Source organism: Poecilia reticulata, chromosome 20, assembly GCF_904066995.2.
Source record: "Poecilia reticulata chromosome 20, P_reticulata-male-v2, whole genome shotgun sequence".
Classification (NCBI taxonomy): domain Eukaryota; kingdom Metazoa; phylum Chordata; class Actinopteri; order Cyprinodontiformes; family Poeciliidae; genus Poecilia; species Poecilia reticulata.
The window spans coordinates 732,814-750,260 of NC_088849.1; the positions used below are offsets into that span (position 1 = coordinate 732,814).

Sequence of the window (17,447 nt, forward strand, 5' to 3'; positions counted from 1 at the left end):
ATATCTCTTTTAAGTTAATTTCCCTCAAAATTAATATATGTATTAGTTCTACTGTCAATGTGAATAATAGCAAACATCATTTTTATATGTAATAATGTCTGAAGCCAGATAGGTAGTGAAAAAATCAAAAGGCTCTAGACCTTTAGAGATACAAGTGGACAAAAGATCAGCATAAAGCTTCCTTCACATCCGTCCTCCTTGATCCCACAATATGCTGCCCTTTCTTGTTCAACACAATGTTATCTGAGCTCTGGTCAGAGACACTCACACAGTTTTTTTTCTCCAGAGTCTTTACTTTGTTGCTTTACAAAGACTACAAAATATTTATATAGATATATTGTGCAGGAAAGTTTAATTCCACCTAGAGTAAAATTGTGTTTTTACAAGCATCCTGTCATTGTCGTCTCCTTGGTCAAGAGAAGCTTTGAAGGGAACATTTGTGAATATGCCTCTGATTTGATACCATTATGTTTCTGTAATAGTAACTTTTCTAACATATATAAACTAAAGAGTTAAAAACAGAACATTTATAATATGATTGGTCTTGCTTTATTCAATTTTGTTTTAAAATCTAAAAATTGTTCTAATGAAGGATCATGGCCAAGTAAATTGAAAGAGCATTAGCCAAGGAAACATCAAATAAAAACATTTGAAGTCATGAGAGAATTAAATTAATAATTCTTTTTACTGTAATGATTAAATGATTTACTGGTTAAACATTTTACTGTCTGGTACATATCATGGTTTTGTGACAGTTTGAGTGCAGCACCACTGAAAAGCATGTTGTGGTTTGAGGAAGTATTCTGTTGAAGGCAGAGGAAACTGAGGGCCCAACAGCACACAGCTGCATATGAAAAGCATGCAGCACCCTCTTGTTTTGCGGTGCCACCATACCTCAAACTGCGCCATATCAAATCCTTCTCTAGGTTCTGTCATTCCAGTCACACAGATTTTAGCAGACGCCACAGAGTAGACATACATACACTGGAGGAACATAAAGTTGTGCTAATGTCTTTGTAATCAGGTGCTATTGTTGTCTTTGCTCTGTTCATGAGTGGTGGTTGTTTGACAGACCAGTCTGAGCTGATCTGAGAAGCAACAGATTTCACTGGTTTGATTTGAGTCCAATTACATTTTTTTATTGTTTATGAAACTCTTATTAATTTCAATAGCAATCCAATCTAATATCAACCTCAGAGATTTGGTGAGGTATTTTTGCCTTATTAACCAACATTAAGGCTAAGACAACAGGCAACACAATTGTCCAATGGGTCATACATCAGGCCCATAAAGTTTTTTGTGGGAAACCACAAGTCTACTGCAACCAGAGGAACATTAACAAAGAGCAGACCAATGTCAAAAACAAGATTTACAACATATTTCTACAAAGCACACAAAATCAAGCACAAGCATTGCGCATTGATCTTTGATTTTACCATTGAGCATAGAATGTAATTATGACAAAGAAATGGAAGGTTTATTCAGTTACCTTGAGAAGAACATGTGGTAGTTACCATTGATCACTGTTGGATTCTTCTGCTCAGGAGGTCCAGCGCAGGTCTTGGTCCATCTCTTGGATATGGAATTAGAGGTAGACTGGGTTCTGTTGTGGGACAAATTGCGACTGGCGATTGTTCAGTTGCTGACAAACCCATTGAATTGATGGACAGGTGGCATCATGTCTATTTGCACAACTTCAGATATTTTCAAAATAGCTCGGGTTCAATTTGTTAAAAAAAACAATTAAAAAATCTTCTCAGTTTTGTAAAACCGAGAAGTGGGTTTTATAGTGAGTGATCATTGTATCGATCACCCACTATACACACCTTTCTTTTAACAGCATTGATGTGTAAAACCTGAAACAGCTCTGGTGTTACAATCCTTTATGAAGAAATCAGTTAAAAATTAATTCAACATGATTTTCTTGGGCATGTTTCAGATTGTGTCTCTAAACGTTTGGGTTTACCTACGATGAAAAATGCAGACCTCTCTCTAAGTGCATTCAGCATTCTATCAAATACGTATCTTCCCCCACTGTAGAGAAATATTTCTTAGCAATTGTCAAAAATTGTTGTGTGTAGGTGTGTGTGTGTGTGTGTGTGTGCGTGTGTGTATTTACATGTGGCTGACAAGCATGACTTTAACATTTTTAAAATGATCTTATATTCTTACACAGACACAAGGATATTTCTTTTTAATAGAGACACAGCTTATGGACAACAGGAACCGCTGACAGCAGACAGTAGAAGGTTTTACACAGTTGGTCTATGATACATTTGTCTTTTACATAAAATACAATGATCAGGCTACGACACAACAGTAGCTAAAAGAACATCAATTTCATACCTTTCTTAAAGTAACAAGGTGATTTTCTGAACCTCTGTGTAGGAATTTTCCTTTTCAAAGCAGATATACAGTACATGTCTGACAAATATAAATATATGTTTGTCATATCAACTAATGAAAAAAAATAAAAATAAAACAATAAGTAATGAGGGTCAACTAAAATCTCAGGAGCTGGAAACACAAAACTTATATTTGCAGTAATATGTACAGTACATAGTAATTACACAGCAAAACACGGCACAATTACACATACCTGGTGCTGCACCCTGTGAGATATGCTTTTAATAACCTGAAAACCTATACAACTGACTAACCTCATGAGAAAGGTTAGACGGGTATTGTCTGTTTTAGCTCTATTCTAGTTTCATATATATAGTTTTACGCAAACCTGACATTTATGATCACAAAGTAACTCCACTGACTTCTGGTCTATCAATGTATCAACATTTTTTGGATCTATTGAGGAGAATTTCTGTGAAACTTCTCATATCAGTGAGTTATATAATGGACTACCTGAAGCACATTAGATCTAGTTTGAAGTTGGAAAAGCATAAAACATGGATTGACAGATATGTCTAGCAAGTTTAAAACAAATGGTAGACAGGAGTGAAAGTTCCTCGTGTGAAGCTGGAGACACCACATGTTATTTACTCGATTTTGACCCCGGGGTAAAGTCTGTGTCAGAGTTTGCAGTAGTTGTAGTCTGACTGGACTCTGTGTGAGGAGAACTGACCGGACCCAAACTCAGATGCAGTCAAAAACAAATATGTTTGAGTTTTCTGAGGAGGCTCCAAGTCCAGTCAAGTAAAGTGAAAAGATAACCGACACAACTGCAAAACAACATTATGAACATGAATGTACAACAGCCCTGGACATAATACTAACTAATTAATGATTAACAAACTTCCAAACCCTCACTATGAGTACAACAAAAATGAACACTGTCCAAATTATATTCACTTGTGGGTTAAACTCAAATTGATATCAATAGAAACTCTTTCATTTTATTGCACAGAGATGTAACCTGTGTACATTCAGAGTTAATGCTTGACATTTGTGATCCACTAACAGATCCTATTGTGTGTTATCTTAAGCTCTTAAAGCTGCAGTATGTAACTTTTATTTTAAAAAATTGTTGTTTTTTTGTTTTACCTATTTGCTAAAACTATTACCATGTTGTGACAGCATAATATGAGACAAAAAATGAGGGAAAAGCTCCAGCTCCTTCCAGTGCTGCTATTACCGTCTGAAGAAATGCATCACTCCAAAAACATCCAATCAAAGCCAGGAGGAGAGTCTTAGTGCTGTCAATTAGACTCATTAATGTTCTGATAAATATGCTAATGGTGGAGAAAAAAAAGTCATCGCTACAAGAAAACTGTCTATCCACTGTCATTGGTGGCCATGTTAACCAGCCTTAGCATGTAGCAACAGACTCTGCTGACAGGTAGGACCCGTCTCAAAGCAGAGAGCAGCGGGTTCACTTATGCATCGTACATAAGTGTACATGATTGACAGAGCAAAGACCCTTCTCCTGGCTCTGATTGGTTGTTTCTAGTTAGCACTGGGAGCACTGGCAGAAGGCAGAGCAGCTCATTTTGTTTCACAGATTATGTGTCTGATTACACGACAAAGTGACAGTTTCAAAAAATGTGTAATTTTTTTTTTCTAAAAGTTACATATTGCAGTTTTAATGCTAATGATACCTGCTAGGGATTTAAGGAATTATTTTATTGATGCTGTTATTCCTCAAACAAGACTTTGAAATGTGTAATATAGCTTAATAATACAGCATACAAATGTATTTACTATGTTGCTCTAGAAGCTGTTATCCTCCTTTATCAAGATAAAAAATATATTCTATTAGGGTATGTCACTTTTTCATTCATCAATACTGATATATTGTCACATGCAATCTAAGATAATCTTTTAATTCCAAGTTGCATTTATCAAAACACATGCACATAATTTACTTTTTCTGCAAGTAGACCAAAATTTTGAAATACAGAAGTACTGGTATTACTCATTTTGATTTCTTAGTGTAACTAAAAAGCTTCAAACCCAAAATTGGGAATTGGTCACATGTTGTCTCATCTGATATATCAGTAGTTGGAAATATTAATCAGAAAAAATATATTTTACTGCATGACCTAGCTCAAGATTATTTTCTAAGTTTACCAGCAAAATTCCATGCAGTTGGCCCATCATGCCCTTCTGTTTCCACAAACCACATGTAGTTCACACACTGTCCACTAGACTGGTATCAAAGCACTATGAAACTTGGTAAGAGAGGCATATGTATCGACCAACATTTGTAGTTTTCGTGCATTTTTCTGTCTTCTCTTTCCAAGAAAAACAGAGTCACAGAAAGTGTCCTTGCCCAAGTCTCAGCCTGAATCTGATTGAGATGTTTTGACATGACCTTAAAGGCAGTAAATGCTCAAAAACCTCTGATGTCGCTGAATCACAACAACTATGTGATTCTGTGAATGCATGTAAGTTTGGATTCCTCCCCACTCTTGACAATAAACAATTTCACTTAAACACAGCATTTTGATTTACATATTATCTTTAAATGACATAAAAATTTAACTAATGCATTTATGTGTGATGAACATGCAAAAAAGGAAAGAAATCACAAAGGGGGCAAACACTTTTTCCCACCACTGTATCTTGCTGTTCAATATTCTGCTAATTCAGCTTGTGACAAGTGTCTTTCATACCAAATTTCCACTGAGCCTAATTTCCCAACCACTATTCATAAGCAAGACCATGTCTGCAGCAAGACATGGTCTTGCTAAATAAGCAAGACCATGTCTGCAGCAAGACATGGTCTTGCTTATCCAGAAAAATGTTTCCATGACTAGTTGGACTCTCACTGGGCAGGTGGGGTTAAACCAGAACAACTAATGTGGCGTCCTACTAATGTGACAACAAACGTGACACACTAGTGTACCTCGTACTTGACGCAAGCAGTAAAATTTTTCTGTTCCCCAATCAATGTAGTGTGTTGCGTGATGCCAGAAAGTCCACCCTAACCATGCCATTGTCATGAAGGAGGCCCGGGAATGGAGCAGCAGAGGTTGTTTTTTCAGCTGTGTTAACATTGCAAACTGACAAAATGGCTTACCAAACTGCACCAACCCATCCTATACTGCTTGCCCAGTGGAAATGAGGTATGTGTCAACTGCAGCAAGCTTGTAAGCAACGAAGTAAGCCTTGTGAAGGTTACCTCACAGATGACCTGCTGCACTCTTTCCTATCCAAGCATTATTTAAAATCATAGAAAATGCTCTGTGGTCATGTAATCTGACTACATACAAACATCACTGCCTGTGTTTTGGTTGTATCAACTGTAGGACAAACATCAGGAAGCAAAGAACTTGTAGGAAGAAGCATATAATGGAAAGTGACATTAATCTACCAAATGATAAGTGATTGATTATTACTGTGTACAACGTACTTGCAGTACTTCAGGCTCAAAAACTCTAAAATCTTATTTAAACATTTGGAGTAGCTAAATATTTTGCTACAGTATTTTTAAACTTCCAAATATTATAAAACTTAAAGTAATATGAATGAGGTCATTACAACTAGAAAGTACCAATCAATTATAATTCAGTATACTTTTATACTTTCTGTTCTCTTATAAAAAAGAGTCATCACTCATAACTAGTTTTTATCCAAACTGTAGTCAGGATTTCATCAGTAATGGTTCAACAGCAAGTTAACATGACCTGGATTTCAGCTGCCTGATTATTATCTTTTTAGCAGTCATTAACAAAAGTCATTAGACATTTATCATCAGGATTGTGTTTGCTAATAACTAACCAATGAACAAGAAAATGGCTTAACATTAACTTAGTATTAGCCTTAAAGTCAATATAATGTAAATAACATGATTACTCACATTTTTGCCTTCAATTGATGTTTATGGTTTCTAGTGCATTAATTGTTGTTTGGAATTAATTATTTCTTTATTTTTAGCACACACAGTGTATTATGTATTTTCAAGTCTTACATTTTTTTTTGCATTAAATATATATTTGTCTGACGGTCAAAATCTACACAAGAATTCCTATTCAACTGAACCTTGGGTGAAAGTACACATGGCTAATAAAGTGCTGAATCTGAATTAATATCTTCAAGTGTATCAACAGATCTGCATCAGATGCCGTCTCCATTTAGGTGGTGGTGGAGTAATTCCAATTATATTAAACCTGTGTAATTCTGATACCTCTCTATTATTTATTACACTTCTGCTACTGAAAAAGTACATTTGGGTAGGAACAGTAAAATCTTGATCTGGCTGATAGGGCTGCATTGAACTGTGGACAAGTTAAAGCCCCATCTGAGTTCTCTTGACCATTCCTCAGCCAACAGAAATTCATCTGACAGTGATCTTCCTGTCTGCCATCTAGTTTTCTGCATTTTACTTTCACTTTATGTCTATCCTTGTCAGTCCTGTTCATATCCCGACATAAACCATGATTAAACAACCCAAATGAACACCAGACACACTGGAAAGTGTGTATCTGGGTTCATGGGTTCATGAAAAAGTCTGAAATTCTCAAATGTGAACAAAACAAATTTCAGATTTTTGCCTGTGTGAACATAGTCTATGAAAACAATTAAAAAACACTAAAGTAAAACCAATGCAAAAGGAGGGTTCAAACAGGAGCCAAGCTAAAGGCTATGATAGACCATCACTTCTGCTTCCTCAGCTTCATCTGCTGACAGGAAAATACAGACGGCTCTGAAAAGGCCTCTCTAAACAAGGCTACATGGCATAATCCTTAAAGGGGCAGTATTATATATTTTCAAGGCATACGGTGGCCTTTTATAGCACAATCAACTAATTATGTTAACTAAGTTGTTAAAAAAACTGTGATATCTATGAAATATGACAGACATTTGATTTTGTAATTAAAGCCTTGAAATTGGGCCTCTGTTACTTTAAAACCCCTGCTTTTTCTGAAACGTTGCCTTTAGAAAGTCATCTCTACATGGCTCCTCTATTAACCCTTTAACAATGTTTTCACCAGTGTTGCACTGAGAAGTAGTTCCTGCAATGAGATCAACAGATGTGCAGTTCCACCAGGTGTTGAGTGTAGGAGGCACAGATTCTGTGAGGTAGAAACTCGGAAGCTTGGAAACTCCTCAACACCGTGAAAAGAGGAGGAGCGGCGCCCCGGGGCACCAAGCGTTTTACAGAGCTGAATGGTTCAAGAATTTCTCAAACATGCATGGAAAAATCAAGGTAAAATTCCTGGTATGTTTTTGATGAAGGAATAACATTATAACATGATGCAAACATCAAAAAAGTCAATTTTACATAATACTGCCCCTTTAATGCAACTGTACAGTGGAAGAAAACAACATTGTTCCAGGTGAACAGAGTTGCAGATGTCTTTGCTGATGAAATGAAACACTGCTCTCCGGTGGTAAAATTTCTTATTATAAAAAGTTGGCCATTCTACCAACTAAAGGCAAAACGTATGTCTTTCTGCATTAATACATCTGTACCAACCAAACAACTCTAAGCAGGAAGCACCCAGCCTCCTAATACAAAGTACTAACTCGTTAGGAGAATAAAGGCAGCTACTACAGAATCTGGAATAGTCATTTCATCTCAGCATTTAATACATTACTCTGTGATTCTCCTACTCTTTCTGCCACATGCCTGTGGATTCTGAACTTTCTGAATGAAACTCCACAGATGCTACACATTAATTAGTGTCCGCAACTCCACCACACAGCATCAGATTGATTCAAGAGTGTGGACTCGATCCACTGCTGACCACACAGTCCTGTGCAATCACATATGGGAAAAGCCTGATAACTAAATTTGCTGATGATATTCCAGTCAGAGGAGTCATTTCAGACATGATGACGGACAAACAGGAAGTCAATCACTGGACAGCATAGGAGATGACCATGAACTTCTGGAGGTTTATGGTCCAGAAGTTGAGGTATCAGGAGCACACGACCCTCAGTATAGAGTTGTTAATTCATTTCATTCCAATTTAGTTAATTTATGTAGTGACAATTGTCTCAAGACATTTTACAAAAAAGGTTAAGTTAATCCAATTATTGATAGATTCTAAGTCAAGTACATCCTCTCCCAGCTGTCAGTGCAGGCAAGTTCTGTCTGTCTGTCTGTCTGTCTGTCTGTCTGTCTGTCTGTCTGTCTGTCTGTCTGTCTGTCTGTCTGTCTGTCTGTCTGTCTGTCTGTCTGTCTGTCTGTCTGTCTGTCTGTCTGAGGAAACCCAGTAAGCTGCATCAAGTCATTGAGTGTTAGCAGAAAGTTCAGCAGAGTGAAGACCTTTGATTACCTGTTCTGATTTATTTTTTAAACAATGCTGGGATTAAATGCAGCCAGCAGAGCCTGACAGAAACTGCACATCAATGTCATACAGCAGCTGCAGCACCACAGACATTACCCCTCACTGTCCTCTGTCCTGCAGAGGACAGTGAGGGGAGCTAAGGCGTGTCCCTCCTCTCTGTTTGAGAATGGCTGCAGGAACAACGTTGTGAGTTTCATCAGATTCCTTAAAGCCCTCATCAGACCGCCAGACATCTTTCTAAATAGCTTAACTTAATACTAAGATTATCTATCTCACTTGTTGCACTTAGACATCTTAACTGTTTTAATTGTTATTTGTATGTTTTCCCCATACTTATATGTTTATACTTAGAGATCACAGAGACATTTCTTTTAGTTTGCATAAAGAAAAAGACAATAAAATAGATTTGATTTGAGAAACACCAGACAGTTGATGATTAGTTCCTCATTAATTGATATGTCATGTCAAATTAATGTGAAGTGCTACCAGCATTTCTTTCAACTTGTACTTTGTACAAACATTCTAGCAGATGAAACAATATGTACATTGTTCATTTTTGGTAACACACCTTGTTTAGACGACAGTGATATATTTCACTTTGTATCTTAATAATTGATTTAAATTTGAATTACTGTTTACAACTGATTTCTTTTACATATTTGCTAAAAAGCATGTCAAATCATATGACTGACAGTAATGTTATCTCAGTGTTTTCCAGTACTGGACTTCAGTGTCCTCTGCCCTGCATGTTTCAGATTTTTTCTACATCAACACAACTATCTTTTAAAACACAAAAGCAACTAAAATGAAGAGTTTTAACAATTTATCTTCACAAATTCAGAAGATTTAGTTTACAGAGAGATAATTATATTTTCTGTTTCACCAGCAAAGTAACGTTATGACAACTGTTGTGTGTAAAGCCAGCATCTAATCAACATAAATGATAAATCCAGAGAAGGTGCTGTACTTGTTGTTGTTGCCTCCATGAGCTTTGCCTCCATCTAGTTTGATGTAGATCTCGTCTCCTGGCTCCAGATGCAACACGGCGCTATTACTGGCATAGTCATAATTTTGGTCAGCATCCTGGGCTATGGCACTGGCACGTACCTGCAGGAATATGAAAATAGGTCAGAATCACTGTTAGAAATTAATAGCTTCTCATTTTGAACTACTTGTTTTTTGTTTTTTTTTATTCGTGTACCATGCACCATGACTACGCTGAAGGAGTTGCAAGTGTCAGCAGCTGAGATGAAAGAGACTCTGCAAACAACTGTTGCCTGGGTTCTTCACCAGTCAGTTTTGTGTGAGAGTAGTGATGACAAAGCTACTATTTGAAATAGCTCATATCAAGGCTTGACTAGAGTTTGCCAAAAGGCCAGTTTGAGACTGTGTGGTTAAGAGGAAGAATGGTTTTTGGTCAGATGAGGCCAAAATGGAGCTTCTCTGTCATCAGACAAGATGATATGTTAGACGCCACGAACACATCATCCCTACTGTGAAGCCTGGTGGTGGTGGGCAGCAGGCCCTGGATGGCTTGTGAAGGTAGAAGATAAAATGAATGCAGCAGAACATTGGGAAATCCTAAAGGACAGCTTGGATAAATCTGCAAAAGAACTACGCCTTCAGAGAACAATCAAGAGAACAACCTGAAGAGTCCAGTTAAAACTTCACAGAGAACATTTGAAAACAGCAAGGTGGAGGATGCTCTGGAGTGGAGCACTCAAAGCCCGGACTTCAGTCCCGCAAGGAATTTGAAATGGGCTGTTCACAGTCAATCCTCATGCAACCAGACAGAGGTCGATTAGTTTAGCAGGAAGAATGTGTCCAGATGTGCAGCACAACTGACATGTATTGACCCAGACCCCAAACTACGACTGCAACCAAAGGTGCAATTGACTCTAAAGGAGTTAATTCAGTCACTTATTTTGTCAAACATTTTTTAATTGTCATTATTTTGTAGAAACTAGTTTACCCTAACCCTTTGTGTAATTTCTCGTCACCAAACCACAGCTGAACCCCCCCCCAAAAAAAAAAAAATTCAAAAAAGTTTATCCAACTTAAGTTATTGAGTTTAACCAATTCAATACATTATAATCATCCAACTCAATTTGTCCTTCACAGGAGGGAGCTGGAATTGAACCATCAACCTCCTGATCACAAGACAACTGTTCTACCCACAGAGCCACGGTGGCTAACCTGGGAATCTGTCCCTGGTTAGCTTGAGTCATTGTGTCAGACGAGGGATACAAATGTATCGAACTTAATTATTTCAAGTAAAGTCAAAGTGAATCCAGTGTGTTTCAGCACTGGTCCTCCAAGCCCTGCAAGCTTTAGGCATTTCCCTAATTCGGCACACATGATTTTCCATCAAATAGCTGGTTTAATCTTCCATCAACTATTATTATATTGAAAAACTTACCATAAAACTGCTCAGAGGAGAATTCAATTCAGAAGCCAGTTGCATACAAGCCAGCAGCAAAATGGCTATTTGGTTGGGACAAACCACTAGTGTAAAAAGGGGGAGTCGGACTGTACAACTCCTAGTAGAGACTTGTAGATGTTTTTGTGTCCAATGCATTATGTACAGTCAGTAATAATATTTACAGACAAGTAAGAAAATGTACATAAAGGAATCACAACAGGTAGTGCATAATGGGAAACATGATTAACCCCCACTTAGTAATAAAATGTTCTGACCCAGAGCTCAAGGATGGGGGAGGAAAGAAGGGGTGAGAGGGGGTAAAGAGGGGAAGGCTGGGAGGAGCAGGTGGGTGTGGGGAGTTTTGGGAGGGAGTAGGGGGAGATGAGAAGGTGATGAGGGGTGCAACAAACTGCACAGATTGCACACATGGGGGCCTTAGAGGTGGGCTAATCCTGCTCCTCGAGGGCCGGTGTCCTGCAACTCTTAGATGTCTCCCTGGTAGGGGTTTAACGACTACATATTTTTTAAGGTCGGCTACATCATGATAATAGTCGAGTCATGTCGACTAGTCGCGATGACGTCATAGTGACGTAAACTCAAAAACCCTTCACAACTACTTGGAGGCTTTATCAGTTATTTTCACGGCAAATATTGACATCCCCCTCCCCTTCTCTCGCTTTTACTAAGTCTATTATGGAGAATTAAAAGAGCAATAAACAGATCATTCTTCGTGAGCAGCGGAGAAAAGTTTGTTGCTCAAAGTGGGTCTGAATTTTTAATTTTTTTTTCTAAAACACCGGCTGATGCTGATGATCTCTAGATAGTTACTCGTATATTAGTCCAATTATCACACTGACCACAATGGTGCTTTTGGAACATCACAAACCAAACGTATTATGAACGGATTCCGTTTGGTTACAGTTGAATTCAGCAAAGCCTCCTGCTGCTCCTCCGCCCGATGGGCAGCAGGAAGCTCTGCTGACTCAGCAGCGTCTCTCTGAACCGACATGCAAACAGCGGCCGAGATCGCCTCTATCAGCCCCTCAGGGTGAAGCTTGAACTTAGTTTCCAGATGTAGTCAAACCATATTTTTATAAGAGCGTAAAGCTGCCAGGTTAAAAACTTCAATACGCAGGATGATGCTGATCAGTTGGGGGATAAAAAAGCCTGATATCATGACGTTTTGTCGCGCATTACTCCTGTAGTTTTTTTTTTTTAAGGATTTTTTCGTTACTAGTTTATTTGACAGCAATCTGACTGTAAGGGGGCAGAGAGAGCGGAGAGAGACATGGGCTCAGCGAATGGAGAACAGGAGTCGGGCTCCTGACTACCGCGGGCTAAAGTCTCTATATGCGGGGCGCCGTGCTAACCATCGCGCCGCGCAACACCCCTATTGCGGTAGCCTATGCTGTAATTTACAGTTTCAGTTTGTCTTTGTTAAATTATTTACATTTTTATACAATTTGAGTTTTCCGAACTCACCTAGTCCACCTTCTTCCATTTCCTTGGAAAAATCTGTTTTGTCATCTGATTGCGACTAGTCGACTGGCCCAGAAAAAAGTCATTGCAGGGAAAAGAATCGACTAGTCGACTAATCGGTGCAACCCCTACTCTCTGGTAGAACACACTTGGATCCAATAGCTGAATCACCTCCTCTGTTCAGGCAGGTTCTCCAGAGTCCTGCTAACGACCTTATTATTTGACTCAGGTGTGTTGAAGTAGAGACACATCTAAAAGTTGCAGGAGACCGGCCCTCCAGGCCTGGAGTTGCCCACCCCTGCCCCAGTCCCTGACGCAGCTGTCGCAGGCTCAATTCCTGGCCTTGGCAACCTTCGCTGCATGTCTTCCCCCTTTCTTGTCAAATAACTATCAAATAAAGGCCACTAGAGCCAAAAAAATCTTTAACAAAATAAAATATGAAAATTTAAAACCCTCACCTAAAATTAAAATTGTTTCACCCGGAGCCCAAGCAGGAGGGGAGGAGATTGAGGGGTAGATGGACCCAGGAGAGGGGTGGTGGTGGGGGGAAAGGGGTGTGTAGAGGGGTGTGAAAAACAGCTTACATTGATTGACCATTTAGATCACAAATTTTTCCCCAAACCTTGTCCTCGAGGCAAACTGACCTGCGTGTTTTCATTTCACCAAAACCCTGTTAATCAGACATCAATCAAAATCAAATGTGCTGAATTAGGGAAATGCCTAAAACTTGCAGGGCTTGGAGGACCAGAGCTGAAACACATTGGATTCACTTTGAGTTTAGTTGAAATAATTAAATTCAATACTACATTTGTATCCCTCGTCTGACACAATGACTCAAGCTAACCGGGGACAGATTCCCTGGTAAGCCACCGTGGCTCTGTGGGTAGAACAGTTGTCTTGTGATTGGAAGGTGGACGGTTCAATTCCTGCACCCCCCTGCCACATGTCAATGTGACCCCTGGGCACTTAACCCCAACTGATCTGTGCATTAAATAATTGTGTGAATGTGACTCTAGTGTAAAGTGCTTTCAGTGGTCAAATTACTGGAAAAGTGCTATGTAAGTTTATTTACTATTTTTTAAGTAAACTAAATGATTTGAGTAAGACTGACTTAAATCTGTTTTCTTAAACATACTTAATAAATTGGTTAAAAATAAATAAACAAATTGAGTTGGATGATTATAATATATTGAATTGGTTAAACTTAATAAATTCAGTTCGATAAATTTAATAAATTCAGTTCGATAAACTTAATTGAATTTCTTGTTACCTACAGAAGCAATTCAATTAAGTTGGTTCAACTATTTTCTTTTTTAGAGTGTTTTATAGTTGACCAGCCGTCAGTTGATGACCTCAACCATACATGCAACCTTCGTAATAATAATTCAACATTGAATTAACATCTTTTGCCAACAAGCCAACAGCGAAGCAGCTGTGTGTTTGGGCCATCCCACTCATGTAAATGGTGGGGGTGGACCGCTCCACTCCTTGTAGTAAGTTGTAGATGTTTTTGTGTCATTATATCGCACGCAGTCAGTGAGAATTGTTATGAACAAGCAAGAAAATGTACAGAAATGAATCATTACCCACTATCCTTTATAGTGGTTAATTTAAAACATGAGAACCCCCACAGTAATAAAATGCTCTGACCCAGAGGTCGGATGAGGGGGAAACAGCTGACATTGATGAGATGTTGATCAGACAAATGCATTTCAGTCATTAGAGTTCAACGACAAAACAACATTGATTCAATGACACAGTTTCAACGTTAGTTACTTGGCTAGAGGTGGATGATTGTTTTATAGTTGATCCACCGTCATTTGTCGACTTCAACCAAAAATCAACGATTCAAACTATTTTTCAACGTTGATTTAACATTGTGTGCTATCTGGGGCGTTCATGAAGTCAGTTTTCAGTATATTTAGGCAATTTGTAGTTTGTTATTGTCCACAAAAAAGCTTATTTTCAAAGCAGGCATGTTTGTATCTATGTAAACTTTTACGCCACGTTCATTTTAATACATGCTGTCTTGAGCATAAAATATGACAGCACACATTTTGAGTGCATATGCATGCATTATTCATGCCCTAACCCTAAGAACTAAGCAGATACATAGAACAAATTAATATGTGGACGTGGTACATATGGTACATAAAATGAACAATCCAAAGTCGGCACACAGTTTCAGTTATTACAGCTGGAAACCGGAGATCAGGCCCTAAACGAACCTTCAGCGACACATGAAGAAAATCCTCCAGTTGGCCTTTTATCATTTGAAGACCAATTTGAGAATTAAAGGACTAATGTTCCAAGAAGATCTTAAGAAACTCTTCTATGCATGTAGTTGATTTGAATACTCAATGTATTTCCACATTTTCCCCTTAAAAAATGAGACGGCTGCAGCTGATCCTGCTGCACTTGTGTTACCTGCTTGCCTGGGATACATTTTTCAGGAACTGTCCTGAGATGAACCATTCATATCAGTCAACAATACTGAGAGGCAGTGCAAAGAATTAAATATTGTTTAAACTTAATTTTTGCATGTGACTATACTTTAAAGATATTAAGTGGTCAACATTACCAACACTCTCAGCCCTTGTTATTTGATGTGCCATCCCACACTCCTGCTTTACTGCCCAACATTAATGTCAGGGAGTCTGCCCTCATTAAACAACATTCATAAGTAAAGTCAGGAAAAAGGCAACGCCTTGCAAAAACAAATTGACCACATTTTATTGCACAGCATCGCTAATGTAAACTGTGATGCATGAAGTTTACTGTGTCTCTTGGCTAAAAACTTACCAAAGCTGTCATCAAAGATACTGACCAGCTCAGTTTACTTGCACTTGTCCATATAGACTCTTACTACTTAGAGCTGCTGACCCTGAGTGCTGACTCTTATGGCTTGAGTTTGTAATTATATGTTTCAATTTAACACAAGAATTTGTACATTTTTGAATTGACTTGTTTTAATCTATCCTCCATATTCTGTTGTTATTGTTTGGATTTGGTTTCATGATTAGTTATCACTATAATTATTTATTAGTCATTTTTAGAGGATCAGCACCAGTTTACATGCAACTGAAATATATCTTACAATACAATGAGAAAATGCAATGTTGGGCGTTTTTTATTAGTGGTATTGAAATATTAAGACAGATGAAATCATTTTGGCAGCGTGGGTGTTGGTCAATTATCTCAGAATGTTCTGGACAGGTGGGCTATTGATGCCAATACCGTATGTATTATGTAAATGTTGCTTACTGTATTATGTGAAGTGAAAACGTTATGACCTGTGACTATGACTATGACCAACAATTGCTTGTAGGCATGTATTGCAGAAAAGAAAAGAACGGAAAAGGGAAAAAAAGAAAAGAAAATATACTTTCAATGTCCTTTTTTCCCCCCAAGTTCAAAGTTTTACCTGATTGTTTTTGCAAAGATCCGCCCACATGCTGGTTCCATCTCCTCCACGCATCAGAACGTGATAAGTGAAGAAATAAATCCCAGGGATGGAACACGTGAACTTTCCAGAAGTTGGGTCGTAGTGATTTCCCAAATTGGTCACTACGTCGTCAAATTTGAGCACTTCGTATCCTTCGTGCTGCTTTTTCAGTCCTGCGTAAAAGGCGATCTTTGGCACAGTGCTGTAGGTGGCGGCGCTGATTGCGCCAGCAACTGCGCTGGGTCCCGGGGGTCCTGGTAAACCAGGTTTTCCCGGTTCACCTCTATTTCCTGGTGGCCCAGCTGGACCGGGGTGTCCCGGTTCACCTGCAGCTCCCCTTGGTCCCACCTTACCCGGACGGCCCGGTTCTCCTCTGGGTCCCTGGATAAAAGTGGGCAATGACTGCAGGAGGCTGTTGTCCCGGACCGCGTCTGCAGCGCCGGTGCTGCTTGGAGTAGTTGTGCTGTATGGGTCACACACCATCCTACAAGCGCCGAGCATCTCGTAGTGCGTTAATGTTCCAGCTGAGCTCACCAGAACTGGAATAAGGACAACCAAAACCAGAACCATCATGATGCCCAGGACCCCCGCTGCCACCAGTCCCTTCCTGCCAGAGAGCCGCGAAAGCGCAGGACGGTCCTGCTGTCTGCGTTTGGGGGGAATTTTGGCTGAGAGAGGTAAACCTCAAAAGACAAAATATGCTGCTTTTATGATGAGGGACTCTTTCAAAGAAACCCTTCAGTCTGTTTTCTCCAGCTATGCTGGAAAATCCCCGAAACAGGTTTATAATCTTAATTCCAGCAGTGGATCTGAAGATAGATCTAAAAGTAGATCAGAGGAAAACAAAGAAACAAAACAAACGGAGGCAGCAAGGTGTAAGAATGAGAGAGCGAGAGAGAGAGGGGGGGAGGGAGAGAGAGAAGAGAGAGAGAGCGCGAGAGAGAGAGAGAGAGGGGAGAGAGAGAGAGAGGGGAGAGAGAGAGAGATAGAGAGAGAGACAGAGAGGGGAGAGAGAGAGGGGGAGAGAGAGAGGGGGAGAGAGAGAGAGGGATTTTTTTATTTTTAATAGCTCATTTATTTTTCAATAAATAATCGACATCACAAACTATGTAACAGTAAAAAAAAGAACAAACAGGAAAAAAAACTAAGCATACTCCACACATTACATTACATTAACACCCTTCCAAAAATAATTTCTCTTTCTACCACACTATAAATTACTTCCCCATAACTCCAAGTGTGACAAAAAGTATCTAAATCTGACACTGATTTATAAAAATTAAATTCAAGCAATAACCTAGATTTCACCAGGTTAACAAATAAAGAAACCACATTAATATTCAACTCTTCTTCTACCTTCCTCTTTCTGCTTATGTACATGGCCATTTTAGCCTGTCTTAACAAAAAG

At 38.8% G+C, this 17,447-nt stretch overlaps 1 protein-coding gene across 1 annotated transcript; it reads right to left on the reverse strand.

The window, feature by feature from the left end:
• Nucleotides 1-2,179: 2,179 nt before the first annotated feature.
• Nucleotides 2,180-16,959, reverse strand: c1ql3a (complement component 1, q subcomponent-like 3a). Its single transcript, XM_008438252.3, has 2 exons — nt 16,019-16,959; nt 2,180-9,800 (listed from the first exon to the last, which is right to left on the reverse strand). The coding sequence occupies exons 1-2, from the start codon at nt 16,610-16,612 to the stop codon at nt 9,621-9,623; spliced, it is 774 nt and encodes a 257-aa protein (XP_008436474.2). The 5' UTR covers nt 16,613-16,959; the 3' UTR covers nt 2,180-9,620.
• Between the last annotated feature and the right edge of the window lie 488 nt (nt 16,960-17,447).